This window comes from Halichoerus grypus, chromosome 15 (genome assembly GCF_964656455.1).
Source record: "Halichoerus grypus chromosome 15, mHalGry1.hap1.1, whole genome shotgun sequence".
Lineage (NCBI taxonomy): Eukaryota > Metazoa > Chordata > Mammalia > Carnivora > Phocidae > Halichoerus > Halichoerus grypus.
In genome coordinates, this window is record NC_135726.1 from 18,117,927 (window position 1) to 18,136,609 (window position 18,683).

The following is an 18,683-nucleotide window of genomic DNA, read 5'->3' on the forward strand; positions in this document are numbered from 1 at the left end:
CTCTGCTATACCCTGTGCCTCTGCCTCATGGACAGCCATCTCTCACCTCTGTGTACTCGCGATGCCCTCGAGTGGCTTCAGCTAGGCTGTCCCGGGCCTCGCGGCTCCCCGGAGACCCAGTGCTGTAGGCACGGACCATGTTGTAGGCACCATCCCGGAGACGTCGCTGGACACAGTATGCCTCATACAGCTCGTCAATCTGGGCAGATGAGTGGGGTGGTATTGGAGGAACTGAGACTCACTCTTGGGCTTGCTCCCCCAGGGCCTAGCACTGCCCCCACCCCAATCTCCCTGTGATACCGGTCTACCGCCCCACTTGTGTGCACACACGCGTGCTGCACACGTACCTTGCTGGCATGGAACTCCAACCGTCGCAGGAAGCGTTCAATGGACTTGACTTGCTGAGGGAGAGGTATGTCAGGAGGGGCCAGAGGACCAGAGCCCTTTACCCTCCCCATGAGCTAACCTCTTCCAACACCATTCTCTACACACTCACCTTGTCCAAGTCATACAGGAAACCCTACAGGGGAGGATGAGAGGAGGCACTTAGGAGGCATGGGAAGTATTCCAGCAGGGGCACCTGTCTACCCAGACCCAGCTAACTCCTCTCCTGCACAGCCTTCCTCCCCCTCATACCATAGTCCACAGCCACTCCACTCAACTCATGGACTGACCCACCTTCCCACATGCTTGGCCTTTGGTGGATGTTAGTGACATAGGGTCTGGTCCTCAAGACCCCTCCTGTACCCTTCCCCTGACCTCTTCCCCTGGGATCCCTCCTCTGGCCCACTCCCTTTCCCACAACCCTTAGGAAGAGGTTCTCTCTACCAGGGAATTCTTATTCTTCAAGACCCAGCAGAGGTGTTTCCTCCTCTAGGAAGTCCTGCCCTGTTCCTGGGGAAGAACCAGGACTCTCCATCAGTACTACTACAATATAGTCTCCTGCTGTCCATGTCTGTAGGAGTCTGACCCACCCCACTGAAAGCTCCCATGGACAGATACTGGGTCCTAGGCAGAAAGTGTACACAGCCCAGGGAAGGTGGGGCTAGAAACCTGCCCAGCCCCAGCTTTCCCCGATATCCTGTTTTCTAGTCACAGCTGGGCTAAGTCACCCTAGAAAACAGCCCTGATGTCACCCACGGCTGGTGCTACCCAGTCCCTCATATCACAAGGGCAAAGAGCAGTAATCCAGGGCATCCTTGTCAACCCTTTACTCACCAGGCGGGAATTCCTCTTGGACTCCCTAATCTGTCCCTGGAGTTTCTCCTGCTCCTGCTGGTGCACTTCCAAATAGGCCCTGGGGAAAGGGGCAACTACAAGAATTAGCTTACCTTTGCAGCCTCCAGCTGCCCAGGGTACAGGCAGTGGGAAGAAGATATGAGGCTGGGGAAGTTTCCTACTAGCAGAAAGGGGATGAGGGCTTAGGGAGGGGTCCTGGGATAAGGCATTGGGAGGAGTTCCTTACGTCAGGCCCTGCTTGAGCGCAGTGTACACCAGGTCCAGCCGCTCCGGCTGCGGGACCTTAGGGGCTGGGTGCGCCACGGAAAACATCCTGGAGACTCGGGAGAGCGCTGGGGGTTTCCGTGGGGGCCCTGGGGGACTGAAGGCCGGGAAGCTCCTGAAGAAGAGGCTACACTCAGGAAGGTACAAGAAGGAGTCCCCAAACCCTCAATGCACACCCAGCTCCAACCCCGTCACACTCTCTTGACCCCATTAGCTCCCCTCAGCTGCGTACCTGGGCCCCCGCTCGTGGCTGCCGAGGACGCCTGCGAAGGACTGGCTCCTACTGACCCGGGCGCTGAGCAGGCGGCGCTGCGGCCGCACCGACAGGGACATCATGGAATGAGTCCGCGCGGGGCTCCCTGGGGGGTGGCGAGGGCGGGTGTCCAGCGCCAGTCAGGCTTTTGAAGCCCCCTCCGGAGGCCCGGCCTCTGTATCTTAGTCCTGCCGGACACCGCCTGACGCCGGGAGTCCGACAACCCCGCCGGCCCCGGCGCTAATGACAGGGCGGCCGGGCGACTCGGCCTCGGACTCAGCGTGGCCTCGGCTCGGCCCCCACTTCCTGCAGAGGTGCAGGCTCCGCCTGTCGCGGGGCAGGAAGGGGGGTCGCGCGGGGACCCTCCCCCGGCTGGGAAGGGGCAGGAAAGGGGCGGGGCGCATGAAGAATGTGCGGAAGCGCCTGTTTACCCGGGGGCGGGGCGGGCTCCCCAGCCCTGCCCCTGAACTCACCCCACAACCCTCGCAACAGTGACCAGGAGTTCCCGCGCCCCCACCCCGCGAGGCCGCGGAGGTCACCGGGCGGGGTGCACGCTCTGAGCCCAGCGGAGCTGCCCGACAGGCCCGGCAGGCGCGGGGCTGGCTCTCGCGACCCGCCCGCCCCGTGTACACTGCTCCCCTCCAGCCCCCACCGGCTCGCAGGCGCCGGGACGCCGGAGCCCTCCCAGCGCCCAGCAGCCGGGGGATTCCCAGAGTGGGGGGCAGTGCCAAGAAGTGCCCTGCCTCCGCCACTTTCCTGTGGCTCCGACCTGGAAACTGAGTCACAGATGGACGCCTTCGCCCGCGCCCTTAGCGGGAAGGGATCCTCCGCAGACCCCCACCCTACTCCGACGAAACACGTGCCCCTGGCCCCCAGAGTCCGGCCCACACCCCCTGGGGCCAGCCCCAGGGCCTTCGGAGCCCCAGGCCGGGTCCTACCTCTCTTCTTGGCACTCATGGTAGGTCCAGGACAGCTCCCCACCCCCTGCGCTTGCCCTCCCGCCCCTGTGTCCCCACAGGCCCAGGGCCACTAGGTGCTGGCCGAGCTGGGCTCCGCGCTCGCTCCCAGCGACTCCGGCTCCGGCTTCAGCTCCTCCCGGCGCCGCCCCCCGCCCAGTTCCTGCCGCCTGACTCAGCCCGCCGGGATGGGGCGGGACCGGCTGGACCGGGGCGGGGGGGGGGGGCGGGAAGGGGGGGACACCGGGCCCGGGGACTGGCCGGCCTCTGGGAGGGGTGCCTGGGGGTTCCCTTGGGGGAGGAGACTGAAGTGGATCCTCTCGGGTGGGGTTAGGCGCTTGGGTAAAGGGAGTTGAGCGCGGCGGTGAATAAGGAGGGATAAACAGAATGAAGACCCTGAGTGGAGGCTGGATTGGATGCAGTTAGAATAAGGTTCTCATAGAGTGGCTGTAGAGGGGTGCTGAGAGAGGATTGAGCACACAGAGGGCTGGGAATTGGGGTTCTGAGTATGTAAAGACTGGAAGGGCTGTGGGTGCGGAGTGGAGGGTCTATGCCAATGGAGGGCAGAGTCAGGCACGAGCAGGAGGGGTCTGGGAGGCTGAGAAGAGAGAGGGGCTAAAGTGTGGGACTGGACGAAGCTCATATTATGTGTTGCTGCCTCAAGAAGGAAGCAAAGAAGGAACTGGGTACAGAGTCACACAGCCCCCATCCACAGAGGGGGTGCTCATTCTAGGCACACTCCCTGGCACCCCCAGGCCCTAGGGAAGAGGATCAGGTCCCACTTCCCAGCCAGGGCCTCCTCTCTAGTAGAAGCTGCATCCTAGAATGAGGCCCCCTCCTTCTGGCCACCAGCTCACATGGCTGAATCTCCCTGGTGTTGGCCCTTTCCCGCCGCCAGTATCTTTTCCCTGAATTTCCTTCATCCACCTTGAGCCTAAATAGAGGCTACCATGCCCAGGGACTAGTGGGCATTGGAAGGGCTGGGTGCTCCCTCATCCCATAAATACTCCTGCTCCCTGATGCTCAGTTCTGCTTACTTTCTCCCTGAGAGGCTGGGGTGGGCCCAGGGATCAGCATTTCCAACAAGCCCACCACTCCCCTACAGATTCAGATGCAAGATGCCCAGGAAACCCCAGTTTGAGAAGTGCTTAACCTCCTCTCTCTCCTTGAAGACCTGGTGCTGTGCACCCTACACTAGCAACTATGTATTCCTGTGCATTGCCTGCCCAACACTGGACTTCCTGCTCCCTTCAGCCACCCTCCAAGGGAACACCCCTGGCTCTGGAATGCCCCTTTCCTAAATCGCAACCACAGTGACTCCAACCTTAAGTCTCTCTCCATCACCTCCACCTTCCCTGTCTTCTACCTGAGACCTCTTGAGCCCTCAGCTCATTTATTCACCTATTCACTGAGTGACAACTCTGTGCCAAGCATGTGTCAGTCACTGGAGATACAGCCCAGAATTTCACAGACACCATCCTGCACAGAGCTCACAATCGGCCCCAGCTTCCTTTCTCTCTGCCAGCTCCCTCCCACCTTCTCTTCCCTGCACATCCTTCTCCCCAGCCTAGATCCGCAGCCACCACTGCATCACTCACTGCTGCTAATATCCCGAGCACTCTGTGCTTCTCTCCTACCTGGCAGGAACCACCGCTGGGCAACCCACCTCCCTGCCTTCTCTGTGCCTGCACCTGCTGGAACTGAGCTGGAACCACAGAGCGATTCTCTCAAGCTCACCCAGGCTCTCATTTCCCACCCGGGAAATCCTCCTGTGTGGCCCTCCTCATCTTTCTTCCTTCTCACAGACGATGAGTGTTTCAGATTTTCTCCACAAGCCTCAAACAAACTCAAGTCACTTCCACATAAAAAATGAAAACAACCCTGGCAACTACCAAAATGCCCATCTGTAGATAATGGAACCCTATACAGCAAAAAGAATGGACAATATATAACTGCACACAGCAATATGGATGAATCCTACAGACATAAAGAAGAAGCAAGACCACAAGAGAGGACATGTGTATGGTTCCCTTGATATGAAAGTTCAAAAACAGGCAGAACACATCTATGGCGATAGAAGTCTGAATACTAGTTACCCTTTGGGAGTAGTTACTGGAATGGGGCCCAAGGGGGCTTCCAGGGTGCTGGTAATGTTCTGTATTTCCTAACCTGGGTTCTATTTTCTGATCCTATGTGGGTGTGTTCCCTTGTGAAAAATGGGTTGAGATGTACACTTAGGACATGCACCCTCTCTGTAGGTATATTTTAATATAAAGTTGACTTTAATAACTCCAAAATGAAAATGACCCTTCTGTGGACCCCACGTCTCTTTCCAGCGACCCCACCCATGGTTCCATTTGGCCTTTTCAGAGTCAAATTTCTTGAAGAGATGTCTACCTCAATTTCCTCTCCATGACCAGCCAGTTCTCTTCCCACCCTGGTCCACCTTCCACACCCACCACTCCCCTGACTGGTCAGTGACTTCCCTGTTGCTGAATCCAGTGTCCAAGGCGTAGTCCTTATCATGCTTGATCTCAGTAAAGCTTTTCACTCTGTGGCTCTCTTCCTCTTCTTTGAGCCCTTGAATTTCAAGAGGCAACAACATGCTCCTGGTTTTCCACCTATCTCTCTCTGGCTGGACATCTGATTTTCCCACAGGAGATCTGTCTTTCTCATCATCCCGGAATGGGCCTCAGCCTCCTCACTCTTGGGCTGGGTACATCTCCCACACCTCAATGCCATCTAAATGTTGCCAACTTTCTTATCTCTTCCTTGCCCCAACGGCTCTTCTGAGCACCAGGCCTCTATAGCCAACTGCCTGCTTGTCACCTCCCTGGAAGCTGAGTGACAATGCAGAGTGGGCTATTGGGGATGTGCTGAGTTTGAGGTCCCCAAGCTGAATCCACCAATTTCCTTCTCAAACTTGACTCTCCCCAGTCAACCTCTCTGTGGCAGTCCCACCCCCTCTTTACCCAGTTGTTCAATACAGAAACTAGGAGTCATCCTGGATGCCTCTGTCTCCGTTACCCCCACATCCACTCAGCCACCCACTCCTGCCATCTCTGGAATCTGCTCCCCTCACCTCCACTCCCATAGTTAGAATTCGAGTCCAAGGGGCGCCTGGGTGGCTCAGTCGTTAAGCGTCTGCCTTCGGCTCAGGTCATGATCCCAGGGTCCTGGGATTGAGTCCCACATCGGGCTCCCTGCTCGGCAGGAAGCCTGCTTCTCCCTCTCCCACTCCCCCTGCTTGTGTTCCTGCTCTCGCTATGTCTCTCTCTGTCAAATAAATAAATAAAATCTTTAAAAAAAAAAAAAAAAGAATTCGAGTCCAAGCTGTCACCACCTCTCATCTAGAACCCTACTGCAGCTTCCTAATGGGCTCCCTGTCTCCACTGTAACCCACGATGATCCGTTCTTTTTTTTTTTTTCTTAAGGGTATCCAGCTTTATTTTACATGGTTGCCTACATTTTTTTTTAAGTAAGCTCTGCGCCCAACATGGGACTTGAACTCAAGACCCCCGAGATCAAGAGTTGCATGCTCTACTAACTGAGCCAACAGGCGCCCCATGCATTGTTTATTCAATAACAACATTGCTCTTCTTAAAATTCCAGTCATCTCCCAATGCCAAAAACCGTGCTTTGACAAGTGCTTTCTATAGGCCAGGCCCTGCACTTAATCAACAAACATCATCTCATTTAATTCTGGTAACAACCCATTAGGGTTAGGGGTAAATCTTATTAGCCCCATCTCGCAGATGAGAAACCTGAGGCTAACTGGCTGTGTGACCTCTGGCATGACATTTCTTAACCTTTTTGGGCTTCAGATACCCCTCTGTTAAATGAGCATAATAACAACAATGGTCTCCCGGGGTTGTTGGGAGTCTGAAATGAGGTATTTCTCTCTCTAGGGAGTGTTTGGGAAAGGGAAAATTGTATGTGGGGTAAGGAAGTTGGGGTGGGCACACTACTACACTTTAAGCACACGACAAATATTAACTGCTATTATTAATAATCACTAATCTGCCCAAGATTACACAGCTGGTAAGGGGTAGGGCCAGGATTCAAATCCAGACAGTCGGACCCCAGGACTCTGAGTCTTTAACATCCCTCTCTCTGACTCTTGTGAGACATCCATGGATGACTCCCTACCCCAGGGATAAAGTCTAGATTCTCTGACATGACCCCCAACACCCTTCAGGCTCTGTGCCTCCCCACATATACCTTCAACCAGTCCTCCACTCAGTCCCCCTGCTCCTCTCATGGTCTTTCTGTTCCAGCTACTGTGACCCTCTCGAAACCTGCAAGGCTCTTCAGCCTTTGAGCAGCAACCTCCATTGCTCCTGTCCCCTCCTCCCATACTCTCAGCCTGAACAACTCCCTCTCTTTTTTCATGTCCTACCCTATGACTTCTTCTTCCAGGAAGCCTGCCCTGGGTTGGTTGGTTCCCCCTTTCAGGCGCCTCGTAGCTTCCTTCCTCTGCTCCCTGAGACCACATAGCTCAGTTGTCAGTTCTCCTTTAGCATCTGTCTTCCAACCAGACTGTGAACTCTGGGATCAGGGGCCTGTTTGTGGGGTTCACTGCTGTGCCCTCTGGCCCCACACCAGGGAGATGAGGGAGGGGGCTGAGTGAACCGGGCTGCCCGGACACAGGAAGAGCAGATCGTGGGCTGTTGAAGGGGTAGATTTCAAGTCTGTGCCCACCCCAACTCCCCTATCCTGCATACAATCTTCCTTGTCCCTGATATAATCAGCAAGTTAGGTTCTGCTCCCTGGGCATAAGGCAGGGTGGGGACCCTGGGATTCTGGAACCGAGTGGGTAGGCTAGAATCAGAGTAGGCTAACTGTCCCAACACTTTTCTTTCTCTGACTAGGGCTCTGCTGCCACCAACTCCCTAGTCCCTGACAGGGACCAGGATGTTGGTCTGCACTCTCGCCAAATGACCATCATAATATCCACCTGAGTGACCATTTCAGCGGGTGGAAAGGCAGGATCTTCCCTGCCGCAGGGGAGAGAAAGAGCTGAACCCCTTTGAGCTAAGGGAGAGGGCCCACCTTAACTGGCAGGGGCTGAATGATGGGAGCCAGGGGACTCTCTGGACTCATGCCAGCCCTGAAGTCTGTTCTGGACATGGGAAAGATCCCAGGTCCCAAAGGTTATGGGGCCTGCAGCACAGCCAGCTCCAGGCAGAAGGGAATGGAGCCCCGGCGGCCTGCATGGCCCCAGATTCCTCCACCCCCAATACCCTCTATGCCAAAAGTGGTGCACTTGTGTGGGATGGGAGGTCCCACCACCTGCACTGGCCGGCTCAGTGGTATGCCAGAGGCCAGGCCAGCAGCCTAGCCAGGAGTCCCCGGTCCAGCCCCGCCCAGGCGCGGGGCTGCCCCAGACTGAGGTAAACAGACGCTAAAAATAACCGGGGCAAGGGGCGGCTGCAAGAATGGGGTCCCTAACCGAACCTGTCCGGGTCTCCATGGCGACTGCCCCCAAACCCGGCTGCTGACGTCATGCCGCAGCTGCCTGAGCGGGAGGGAGGGGGGCGCGCGCGCGCGCGCGCAGCCTGGGACCCCCCACCCCGGAACGAGGCGGAGGCGGCCGGGTGGCTTCACTTCCTGCCGGCCCCCTCCCTGGTCAGCTGGTCACATTCCCCGGCTGGCGGCGCCCTGGAAGCCTGGTGGCCTCCCCTGGGCAGGGCCTGGCAGGGTCGGGAGTCCCCAGGCGTAGTGAAGGGCCAGGGTTGACTGAGCCTCGTCCTCCTCACCTGCCTTTCCACCCAGGGTGCACCCAGCCTGGCTTCCTGCGTGCGCCCCTCACCCCCACCCAAATCAGGCCTCTATCTCTGGCTGCTGCCCCACAGAACCCAGGAGGGGGAGGGGTGGTGGGAGTGGAAGCTAAGCCAGGCCTCCTTGTCCCGCTGGAGTATTTTGTACCTCATTCTTCGATTCTCATTCCCCACACCCTCTCCATGCCACAAAGGTGGTAGGGCCGTGGCAAAAATTCAGGTCTGATTCTAGTTCCCACTTCTCCCTAAGCCAGATGTGTGACCTTGAGAATATTACTTAACCTCTCTGGGCCCGCTTCTGCATCTGTCAGATTGCTATAACCCTCCTCAGAAGGCTGTGCTGGTGTGAATGCTGCAGGCCCAGGGTGAGGTCCCACAGATGGTGGCCAGGGCACCTTTGTTATATTTGTTATATGAGACTGCACACAGTAGGTGCTCCGCGAGCTCGCCTGGACCCGAATTAGGATCAGTCCAGTAGAACTGGCTAGGAAGGGTCAGTGCTGGAGACTGGACTCAGGCCTCAACAGGGAGAGGACAGAGGGTGCCCAGGGCAGACTTAGCCAGATCCCTAGACTTGGTGAGCAGCTTCTTCCCCAAAACAGTTCTGCAGGGTGCCCAAGCCTGGCTGCTTGCAGAGAGACCCCGCATCAGCCTCCCATTCCCAGGGACAGGGTCTGTTCCCCCACCAGGCCAGGGAGATCATCAGCTTCAGCCGTCTGGGCGAAGAGCCCGGCCACAGGCCAGGATCCGCCACCTCGGGCCGAGCCCCAAAGCCGCTTAGGCCGGCCGGTAGGACCAGGAAGATTAGCTCATCTCGGAGGCTGGCCTGCACCCTCACCGCCCCCTCCCCATTCCCAGCTCGGCCTCCCCCGCGGAGAGGGCAGGGGGGGCTCCCGGAGACCGCCCCTGCCAGCGCCCAGGCTGGCGCCTTGGGCCCGCCGTCAGGCCCGGCCCACCCCAGAGCTCCGGGGCAAGGGCCGCCTGGGCCTTGCCTTGGGAGGGAAGAAGGCCCAGATGCGGCGGCTTTTGTGGGCGTCCTCCGCGCCCGGGGGGAGGGGAGGAACCACACCGCGCGACTCGGGTCCCGGGGATGGGGCGATGTGGGACAGGGCCGCAGCCGGGGCAGCAGATCCGGGACCGATGGGGAGGCACCCGGAGCGCCGCGCCCATCCCCGGCACGGCCCGCGGGCCCGGGAAACGGCGGTGACACTCACATGGCTGCGCTGGGCTGCGCGGACCTCGCGCTCTCCGTGCGCTCGTCCCTGCCCGGCCTGGTCGCGCCGCAGCTGCCGCTGTCGCCGCTGCCGGCGTCCGCCCCTCCTTCCGCCCGTCGCCCGCCGCCCAGCCACCCCGCTCCTCCCCAGCCCGCTGGGCCCCACCCACTGCGCTCCCGCGGCTCCCGCACCCGAGGAGGCGCCCACGGCTCGCTCCGCCCTCTCGGGTAACGGTGCAGGCCAGTGGCCCGCGGGGTCTACCAGCCCGCGGGGAGGCGGGGCCCTGGAGGACGCGAGGGTGGTGGGAGCTCTCCGAGCTCGGGATCCGCGGGAACTGGGCAGCTGCTAGCAAAGCCAGTCCCATTCCTTCCCACACAGATCCCAAAACAGGGTGCGCCGGAAAGCCCCGCTTGCCTGCCCCCTCCTCAGAATCTGTGGTCTCTAGAGATCTTTCAGGCCCTCCTATCTGTGACCGCCTGAAACAGGTCCTGGAGCGGCCACTGCTGGGTTGGGTTGGTTGGAGGAAAGGATCAGGGACAGTTTCCGGAAGGGGAACAAGGGGGCCTGAAGCCTAGCCATTGGACACCTGGCCGTGCATTCACCACTTATTGGTTATTGGCTTCTGGGGAGCCTCAGGCCTTGCTCACAGAGCTTGGCAGGGTTTGGCTACCTGGGCTTAGGGCACATGTTGGCCAAGGGGGCCAGAGCCCAGTCCTTCCCAATAAGGGGACTGGAACACTGCCTCTCCCCTCCAGTGGCTCGAGGTGGAACTGAGAGCTCTGGGCCTCACCCTTCAGGTTTCACTCTGTAGTCCTTCACTTTTGGAGGTAGCACAGACATACCCAGGAGCAGGCTGAGGGACCTTAAGAGGTTCTTGAATATCTGCACCCCCCAGGGTTGGTCTTCACAACCCAGAAGTTGTGTGTGTGTGTGGAGGGGGGCAGAGACCCTCAGGGGGCACTGATATCCTCTCCATCACCAGCTCTTCCAAGAGACACACCACCCTCTCCCAGTACTCTGGCCTCCCAGCCCCTCCTCTTTGCCTTCCTTTGCAGCACACCTTTCTCTATAGTCCTTGAACCTGGGGATTGCTTCCAGGGACAGGGTTCTCTTTATTTCCCCACCCTACAATATCACCCAGTCCCAGGGCTTCCATCCATCCACTGCTGAGCATACCAAGCAGTCCTCCATGCTCAGAGCCCTCTCCCGTTCCAGAGCCTCTCGTTGACCCACCAGATCTCATGACCGGCCCCTGAGGGACTCTTCTTCCTTCGTCTCATCTCTGCAAAGCACTGACCTCCATTTAGGCTCCCACCTGAGCCAGAAGCCTGGCCTCTACAGAGCTCTCAAAACTGGCACAAGTTGGTCCCTGCCCACCTCTGAAGTCACCTCCTCTGCAAGGCATTCTCTGACCACCTTCTCTGAAGACAGCCTCTCCTTGTTACTCTCTCTCCCCATGTCCTGTGGACTACCTTCATGTCACTAATCACCACCAGGAAGCATGTATGCCCATGTGTGCTCATGTGCTAAACCTGCCTCACTGTGGGCCTTGAAGTTCTGTGGGGACAGGGACCACGGAAGTCCTCGTCACCACTGTCCCTGGCTCGAGAAATATTTGTCAGATGATGGGGCACCTGGGTGGCTCAGGTGGTTAAGCGTCAGACTCTAGATCTCAGCTCAGGTCTTGATCTCAGGGTCATGAGTTCAAGCCCCGCATTGGGCTCCACACTGGATGTGCAGCCTACTTTAAAAAAATTTTTTTTTAAAAATATATATAGTCAGATGAGCCAGTGAATGAATGAAGTGAATGAATCAGAAAATGCATGAACCATGATGTCATCTCTCCTACCCCCACCTTCATTCAGCCTTCTAGTCCTGTTGATCCACCTCCAAGACATGTTTCAAATTCATTCCCTCCTTGTACCTCACCTCCCACTGCAAGTACTCTGTTTATTAATTAATTCTACAAACACCCACTGAGCACTCAAGGCTGGGCAGTTTGCTGGCTCCTGGGGTGGCAAGGGCATAGAGCAGTCCCTGCCCCATTGCTCGGAGCTTTGATGAGGCAGCGCTGATTGCAGGGGCTCACCAGAGCACTGTCCGAGGAATTCTTTCTTATTCTGGAATTCCACTTCCAGAAAATTTCTACTTTTTTTTTTTTTAAGTAAACTCTACTCCCACGGTGGCGTTTGAACTTACAACCCCAAGATCGAGTCACATGCTCTACTGACTGAGCCAGCCAGGTGTCCCGAAAATTTCCACTTTTAATGGATGATTCCCTCACCCTTCATAGCCACTCCGTTTTGTGTGTGGTCATGTCTCTGCATGGTCACAGTTGGTACCTAGGCCTGGCCCACCATCTCTTCTGGCCTCCCTCCCTCCACCTTTATCCCCTACAGTTGTTCTCTACCTAACAGCTTGGGTGATCTTGAAATCATAAATCAGGTCATACTGGTTCACCATTGCCCTCAGGATAAGTCCAGACTCAGTCGTGGAGCCTCTAAGAGGTCTGGTCTAAGATGACCTCACCTACTCATCTCATCTCCCATGCATCCTGCCAGTCTTTGGTGCTCTGGTTCTACTACGCCATTCTACCTGTGACTCCCTGAGCGTGGTCCCCATGCTCTGGCCTCTGTCTCTTCTCCCAGCTTCCCTTCTACCTGGGTTGCTCTTCCCCCTTATCCACTTGGAAAAGGATTCAACTCTCCTCCAAGAAACCTGTATCCTCTCGCTTCCCACTCAACCCTTCTGAACACCTATTACTCCCTATTGTCCTTGTCTGTGACCAGGCTTGGCTCCCCATCCTGTGACTACCAGGGCCAGGCATGGATGGGGCTGCAGTGAGCAGATGGGACACCTTCGCCTGGCCCCCTCCCCTTGCCTAGGCACCTTGAAGGAGGGATGGTAGCTGAGGCCTATGGGGTGATGGAGGCCTCTCAGGCTTCTCCCCAACAACCATGAGCCAGGTGAGGAAGGACACAGCTGAAACCCATTTCACAGAGGAGCCATCCTGAGGCTCAGGGAAGGCAGGGCCTTTCCATGGTCCTGTGCTTTGGAAGGGGCAGAGTCTGAGCTCCAGCTCAGTTCACTGAGTCCTAATCAGTTTGGCTCTGAGTCAGCCATGGTTCCCTGAGCACATGCCCAGCTTGGCGCCAGGCTAGGAGCCGGGGCAGAGCCCAGAACCATCACCATTTCTAACCATAAGTACGATGAGTCCACATTCCTGAAAGGAAGGGCTCTGGCCTGAGAAAAGTCCCTCAACTAAACAGCAGAGGGTGGTGAGAACCACGGCGAACCCCAGTTCCTCGTGTAGGGTGTAGCTAGTCCCACTTTTGGAAGTAATGCAGTTCAAGTCCCCAAACCCAGAAAAATGGAGGCTTCCCTCACCCCACCCCACAGCCTCCATGGCTACATCTCTCTGGTATGCAACTTCACTCCCCAGCTTTCTGGGAGGCAACAGAATAGAAGCCTGCCCCTTACTGTGCCTCGGCCAGAGTGTGCAGCATTCATTCATTCGCCAGATAGTCACCAAGCAGAAGCTGCTGCATGCTCAGCTCCTGAGGGACCAGAAGCGGGGGGCGGGGGGGGGGCAGCGGTGAGGCAACCTCATCCCTGCTCATGGGGGCTCACTGTCAATCAGGGCATCTACAGCCCTGAGTCTCTCTATCTCCTGTGTCACCAATGTATGTGTGTGAGAGAGAGAGTCGGTGAGTGGTGGGGGCAGATGATGGCTCAAGACGGAGGACGTAGGGGCCTGTGGCTAGATCTGTACCTGTCACCGACCTCCACTCCCTTCCAGCCCCAAGCCGGACTCTACTTCCCATTGTGTGTGTCAAAGGGCAAGGGCCAAGGATGCTGCTCCACGTTCGAGTCCTAGCTTTACCACTCTCACCTCATGGTTTCTGGAGCCACTTCTCTTTTCTGATGCTTTAACTGAACTCATTCACCCATTAAAACTGCAATTTGAAGATGCACTCCATCTCATTCATAATCAATACAATGTCAATATAAACAACAAGAAACACTTTTTTTTTTTTTGCCTCTGAGATTGGAAGTGAGGGACGATGTGTGAGTGGACACTCTCAAGAGAGTGGGAATTGGTTTGAGGGTTTAGGTGTAGTTTTTTCAGTATGTTTTAGGATGTCAAGTGCAAACCCCTCTTTCAGTTCCACTTCAAGAAATTCACCCCAAAGAAAGAGTTGTACAGGCAAGAAAAGATCTGTGCCTGAGGATGTTGATTACTGGCTTGCTTGCCCGGGATAAATGGACGACACAGTCCTCGTGACCATCAGTGGGTGACAGAATGCTGGAGGAGGTGCACGTATGCCCGGAGATGCTCTGTGGCCACTGGAAATGGAAGCCAGGCACGGATCAAACACGTATGAGGCACCTGGCGTCATTCTGGATGCTGGGGACGCAGTGGCAGACCAGACAGGCGAGGTCTCTGCTCACAAGGAGTTTACACTCCAGCCAAAGGAGACCGATCATCATCAAGTTAGCACCTAAGTACGATAACTTCAGAGAGAAAGGAGAGAACTGGAGAAAACCACCAGGGTTGATGTGATGTCGAGGGATGGGGCTGAGGGGCTACTTTAGTCAGGGTGGTCAGGGAAGGCCTCTTTTGAGCTGAGAACTGAATGGCAAGAAAGAAACAGTCATGGAATGATCCAGAGAAAGGGTATTGCAGTCCGAGGGAACAGCAGTGCAACCGCTCTGAGGTGGCAATGAGCTTGCTGTGTGTGAGTCACGTGGGCTGCAGCAGAGGGAGAGGAGGTCTGCAAGGCGGCAGGCTCAGGTCAGGGTAGGGTAGGGAGTCAGGGCTTTCCATCTCTCCACAGGGAAGGGTGCTCCACCCAATAAACACGGAGGAGTGGGGAAAACACCACAACAGCTGTCTGTTCTCCTGTCGCAGGAGTCTCCTCAGGGCAAACCTGCCTCCACCGGCCCCTGAGAGCTGTCAGGAGAGCTGTCAGTGGCCATCACCTCTGGGCATTGTAATTTCACGTGGTTTTATTTTTTTCTTTGTATTTATTTATACAAAGAATGGTTGGCAGTGAACGGGTCACTGTTTTCAAAGACCGCACGGCCACCTCTTCTTGAGACATTTCCAGGCCGGCCCCTGGTCCCTGCACCTAGTAGGCATTAAGTCTCACCCAGGCTCCACAGGTGACTTCCCTGGGGACTCTGCCCCAGGCGGGGTGGGGTTTCTGCTATTGTCCCCACTGATCCAGCTTTGGCCTCCAGGGGGGCCTGTGAGCAGTGCCGTGCTGGGGTGGGGTGATTGTGTCCCACAGGCTGGGCCAGGCGTCCTTCCTTCCTTCCTGACTCCCTTCTCCCAAGGGACAAGTAGGGAGGGACGTTCACGCCTCTCCCAGGTCACGGGATGTGCTGCTCCCCTGGGACCCCTTCAGGCCAGGCCCCTTGCCGAAGGCTACAGTGAGTGATGTGTAGTTTATTCTGAGTTCCTACCACTAGCAGAACTGTTCTGACAGATTTGGAGGGCCCTGTAGAGGGGGAAGGTCCTAGTCACCCTGTATGTGGTCACACCCTCCACCCATCAGAAGATGATCTTGGGGCGGTGCATCCTGGAACTGACCCCTGCCTTGCCCCATCCTTGCCTAGGAAGTACAGCATTGGTCTTTGGCGCCACCGTGTGGGAAGCAGCCACACTGCAGCAGCACATTCCACAAAATACTGCCCAGCTCCAGGGGGCAACCCCTTGCCCCAAGTCCTGTTTTTGTGAATGGGTAGCCCCTGGAGTGTGCGGCGCACAACCTGTTCAGCCTTATGCAGCGGCGACTCTCCTCACACTCGGACCTAGTGGCAGATCACGGTCACTGGGAACCCCACCACCACCATTAAAACATCCTCCACACTCTGAAGACTATTCCCAAATGCTCCCTGACCCTCCACTTCCCAGGTCCTCTCCGCCTTGGACCTGTTCCAGGTGTGCTGAATATACATAATCCTCCTTCTCTTCTGAAACTCCCTCTGGCTTCTGTGACTGCTCTTCTTGGATTTCTAGCTGCTTCTCCGGCTGTTTCTCTTTATGTCGCTTGGTGGGCTCCTCAGGGTATTGGTCTCCCTTCCCTCATCCTTAATATTTTTCTCCAAGCCATCCTGACAACTTCCAGGGCCTTCTTCCCATCCCCACAGTGATACCTTGAGTCTCGGTCCCCCATCTCTCATTCCATTTGCCCCTTAAGGTGACCGTTGGGTACCCCAAACTCACTGTGTAAAGTCCATCCCATAGCCTCTCCTCAGAACTGCTCCCCCTCTAGGGTTCTCATGGTAGTCTGGGTAGCCTTTTCCCTGACCCCCACCCCTCCACCAGCCACCAGGTCTGTCCTGTCCTCCCCACCTCCCCACCCCACTCGCAGCCAGGGCACCACTCGCACCTCCTTCCTGGCCTCTTGGTGTCCTTGGTTTCGCCCAGCCTGGTGCATTCTCCACACGGCAGCTGATGGCCTCTGCATATTGGACCCTGTCCCGTCCCACTTCCCCACTGGTCCTTCATCTCTGGCCAGTTCCTCCCCAGGAGGTCCTGGTTCCGGTTAGCCTGAACTTCTTTGTTCCCTGAATACACCCTGCTCCCCATGCCTCCACAGGCTGTCCTGTGCATCTTTTTTCCTCTTTCCTTCACTGGGCTAACCCCTGCCTACCCTTGAAGCCTCAGCTCAGACACCACTTCCTCTGGAATGCCTTCCCTGGACTCCAGGCTAGTTCAGGAACCTCTTGGTCGTGCTTACAATGCTCATGCTGCTCCCCACCACAGCCATGTGTGCCTCCCCTTCTGAAAGGGACAACTGCTCCTATATGGGCTCCTCACACCAAGGCCAGACCCAGGTCCAGGCACTCTGCCTGATTCTCAGTCTCAGACGTCCTAGATCTCAAAAGTTACCAAGTGTACCACAGCAAGCCAGCTGCCGGGCTGGAATGGGGCCCAAGGCTCTTACCTTCCCCTCTGGGGCTCCCCTGTTCCCCCAGATGCCATTGTGAGCCGAGTCAGGATCCTTGAGAGCCCATGGGAGCTTGATAGGCAGAGAATTGGCAGGTTCATGGCCCGGGGGGAAGGCAGCCGTCAGCCTGGGCCCTTGAGAACCCAGGGTGCTGGTAGAGACTGTCCCAGCAAGGGGACTGGCGTGTAGGTGACTCCAGGGCAGCACATCTGCTGAAAGGCGTTAATGAAATTCCTTTCTCCCCCAGAGCTGTGCGGCGGGAGTGTGGCCTAGACGTCATGTAGGGAGGGCCCAAATTCCTGAAGGGTGGTGGTGGCAGCTGCTAGGGTCCTGGGGTTAATTATCTCCAACGTCACATAGAAGAGAATGTGCTGAGGTGGGACCTCCTCCACCCAGCCTCGGCTTCTCAGGGCACGGATCTCTCCAGAACTCATCCTGCTCCTCATTCGACGAAGTCTGAAGATCAGCTCCGTTTGGACCTCAGCTCCCTTACTGTACTCCAGACCCAAGGGACTGACTTTTCCCTGAGATGCTTTTGGGGGGGGGTCCCACCTCTGGGCCTTTGCCTTTGCTGTGCCCTCTGCCTACTCCGTGCCTGGGCCCAGCTATTTGCTCAGGGAGCTCAGGAAACACTGGTGAATTGAATTGCTCTGCAGATAAACAGAAAGTGCCAAATAGGTTGCCTGGCACTGAGGAGATGCACACCCCCCCAAATTTTGTAAGCAAACAAATTACCCAAAATTGGCAAAGAGAAAGGATTCATCCAGTCTTTTCTTGTGGCTCTGTTCCCCAAACTCTTCTCCTTTTACTTCTTCCAAACAGCCCCGCTCTCTCTATTCCAGGCCCCCGACTGCAATTTAGCCTGTCCTTTTTGGGGTCTGGACAATCCTACCCGAGGTGTCAAGAAGCCCTGTAGGGGGGCGCCTGGGTGGCTCAGTCGTTAAGCGTCTGCCTTCAGCTCAGGTCATGATCCCAGGGTCCTGGGATCGAGCCCCGCATCGGGCTCCCTGCTTGGCGGGAGGCCTGCTTGTCCTTCTCCCACTCCCCCTCTGCTTGTGTTCCCTCTCTCGCTATGTCTCTATCTGCCAAGTAAATAAATAAAATCTTTAAAAAAAAAAAAAAAGAAGCCCTGTAGGATCCCCACAGTGGCCTCGTGCTGCTGAAGCTTCTTCCTCGTCATTTGTAATAAGCGCGTGCGACTGCTTGCCCGGTGGCTGAAAGTTCTGCAGGGCCAGGGACTGCGGTGCCTCACTCACTACCAGTGCCCAGCGCCCATCACAGGGACTGGCAGATGCAGATGCTGTGTAAATACCTGTTGCATTAGGAAAGACTGCAGGCCCGGGAACACTGGGGGCTTTTCTCCCTCTCTGAACCTGCCTAGGTCATTTGCCAAGTCGGTGCCATCTCCGTGGTTATTCCAAATTGCCCAGAGGCACAGGCTCTCACCTGAGCTCTGTCTGGATCCTTGCTATTTCTCTCATCACTCTTCGCTCTTGTTTTTCCCCTCCAGTTCCCACAAGAGTAGAGAGGCTTGAAAGTTTGACACTAAAGCTGAAAACTTTCCTCAAGATTCCTCTTGCATGTTTCCTGGAATCTGCTTTCCACCTCTCTTGGCTTATACAGCCAGTGATTCACTGAGCCAGGAGTCTCTTCTCTGCTGGGATTTCTTGCAGGAAACGTGAGAGGAGCTGGTGACATCGTCTTTCACCCCACCCCCTCTCAGCCCTGGCTTTTCTTATCTAGAAGGCCAGATTTGTTGTACTATGTGAAGCGGGAGAATTGCTATTTCTTCCCCTGATGCTGGCAGCCTTATTAAATCAGGGCCCTGTACCCCAGGGGCTCACACCAGGGTGTTTGCAGAGCTTCCAACACCCCCAAGCCCTAGACTCCACAAGAACATAAAATCACCTCTGTTTCTCTGCTAAGCTTCCACACAATGACAACCTCTGGCTCTCCCTGGAAATCTAGAAAACTATAGGAATACAGCTAATGTGCTTTCAAGATGCCAAGCCTTCTCA

The 18,683-nt window shown here is 56.5% G+C and overlaps 1 protein-coding gene across 5 annotated transcripts in view; it reads right to left on the bottom strand.

Moving 5' to 3' along the window:
- Positions 1 to 9,834, bottom strand: part of RIPOR1 (RHO family interacting cell polarization regulator 1) — a 16,285-nt gene extending 6,451 nt beyond the window's left edge. Inside the window, exons 1-7 of one of the 5 annotated variants that reach the window (XM_036115049.2) lie at positions 9,707 to 9,834; positions 1,736 to 1,862; positions 1,466 to 1,618; positions 1,219 to 1,297; positions 497 to 520; positions 348 to 401; positions 47 to 199 (exon numbers count right to left, since the gene is read on the bottom strand). In XM_036115049.2, coding sequence (XP_035970942.1) covers positions 47 to 199; positions 348 to 401; positions 497 to 520; positions 1,219 to 1,297; positions 1,466 to 1,618; positions 1,736 to 1,839 — 567 coding nt within the window. In that variant the 5' untranslated portion in view covers positions 1,840 to 1,862; positions 9,707 to 9,834. Of the gene's footprint in view, positions 1 to 46; positions 200 to 347; positions 402 to 496; positions 522 to 1,218; positions 1,298 to 1,465; positions 1,619 to 1,735; positions 1,863 to 2,694; positions 2,801 to 9,706 lie in introns of those variants that run through there. The other 4 variants (XM_036115047.2, XM_036115048.2, XM_036115046.2 and 1 more) reach the window with 4 other exon arrangements.
- Positions 9,835 to 18,683: the final 8,849 nt, after the last annotated feature.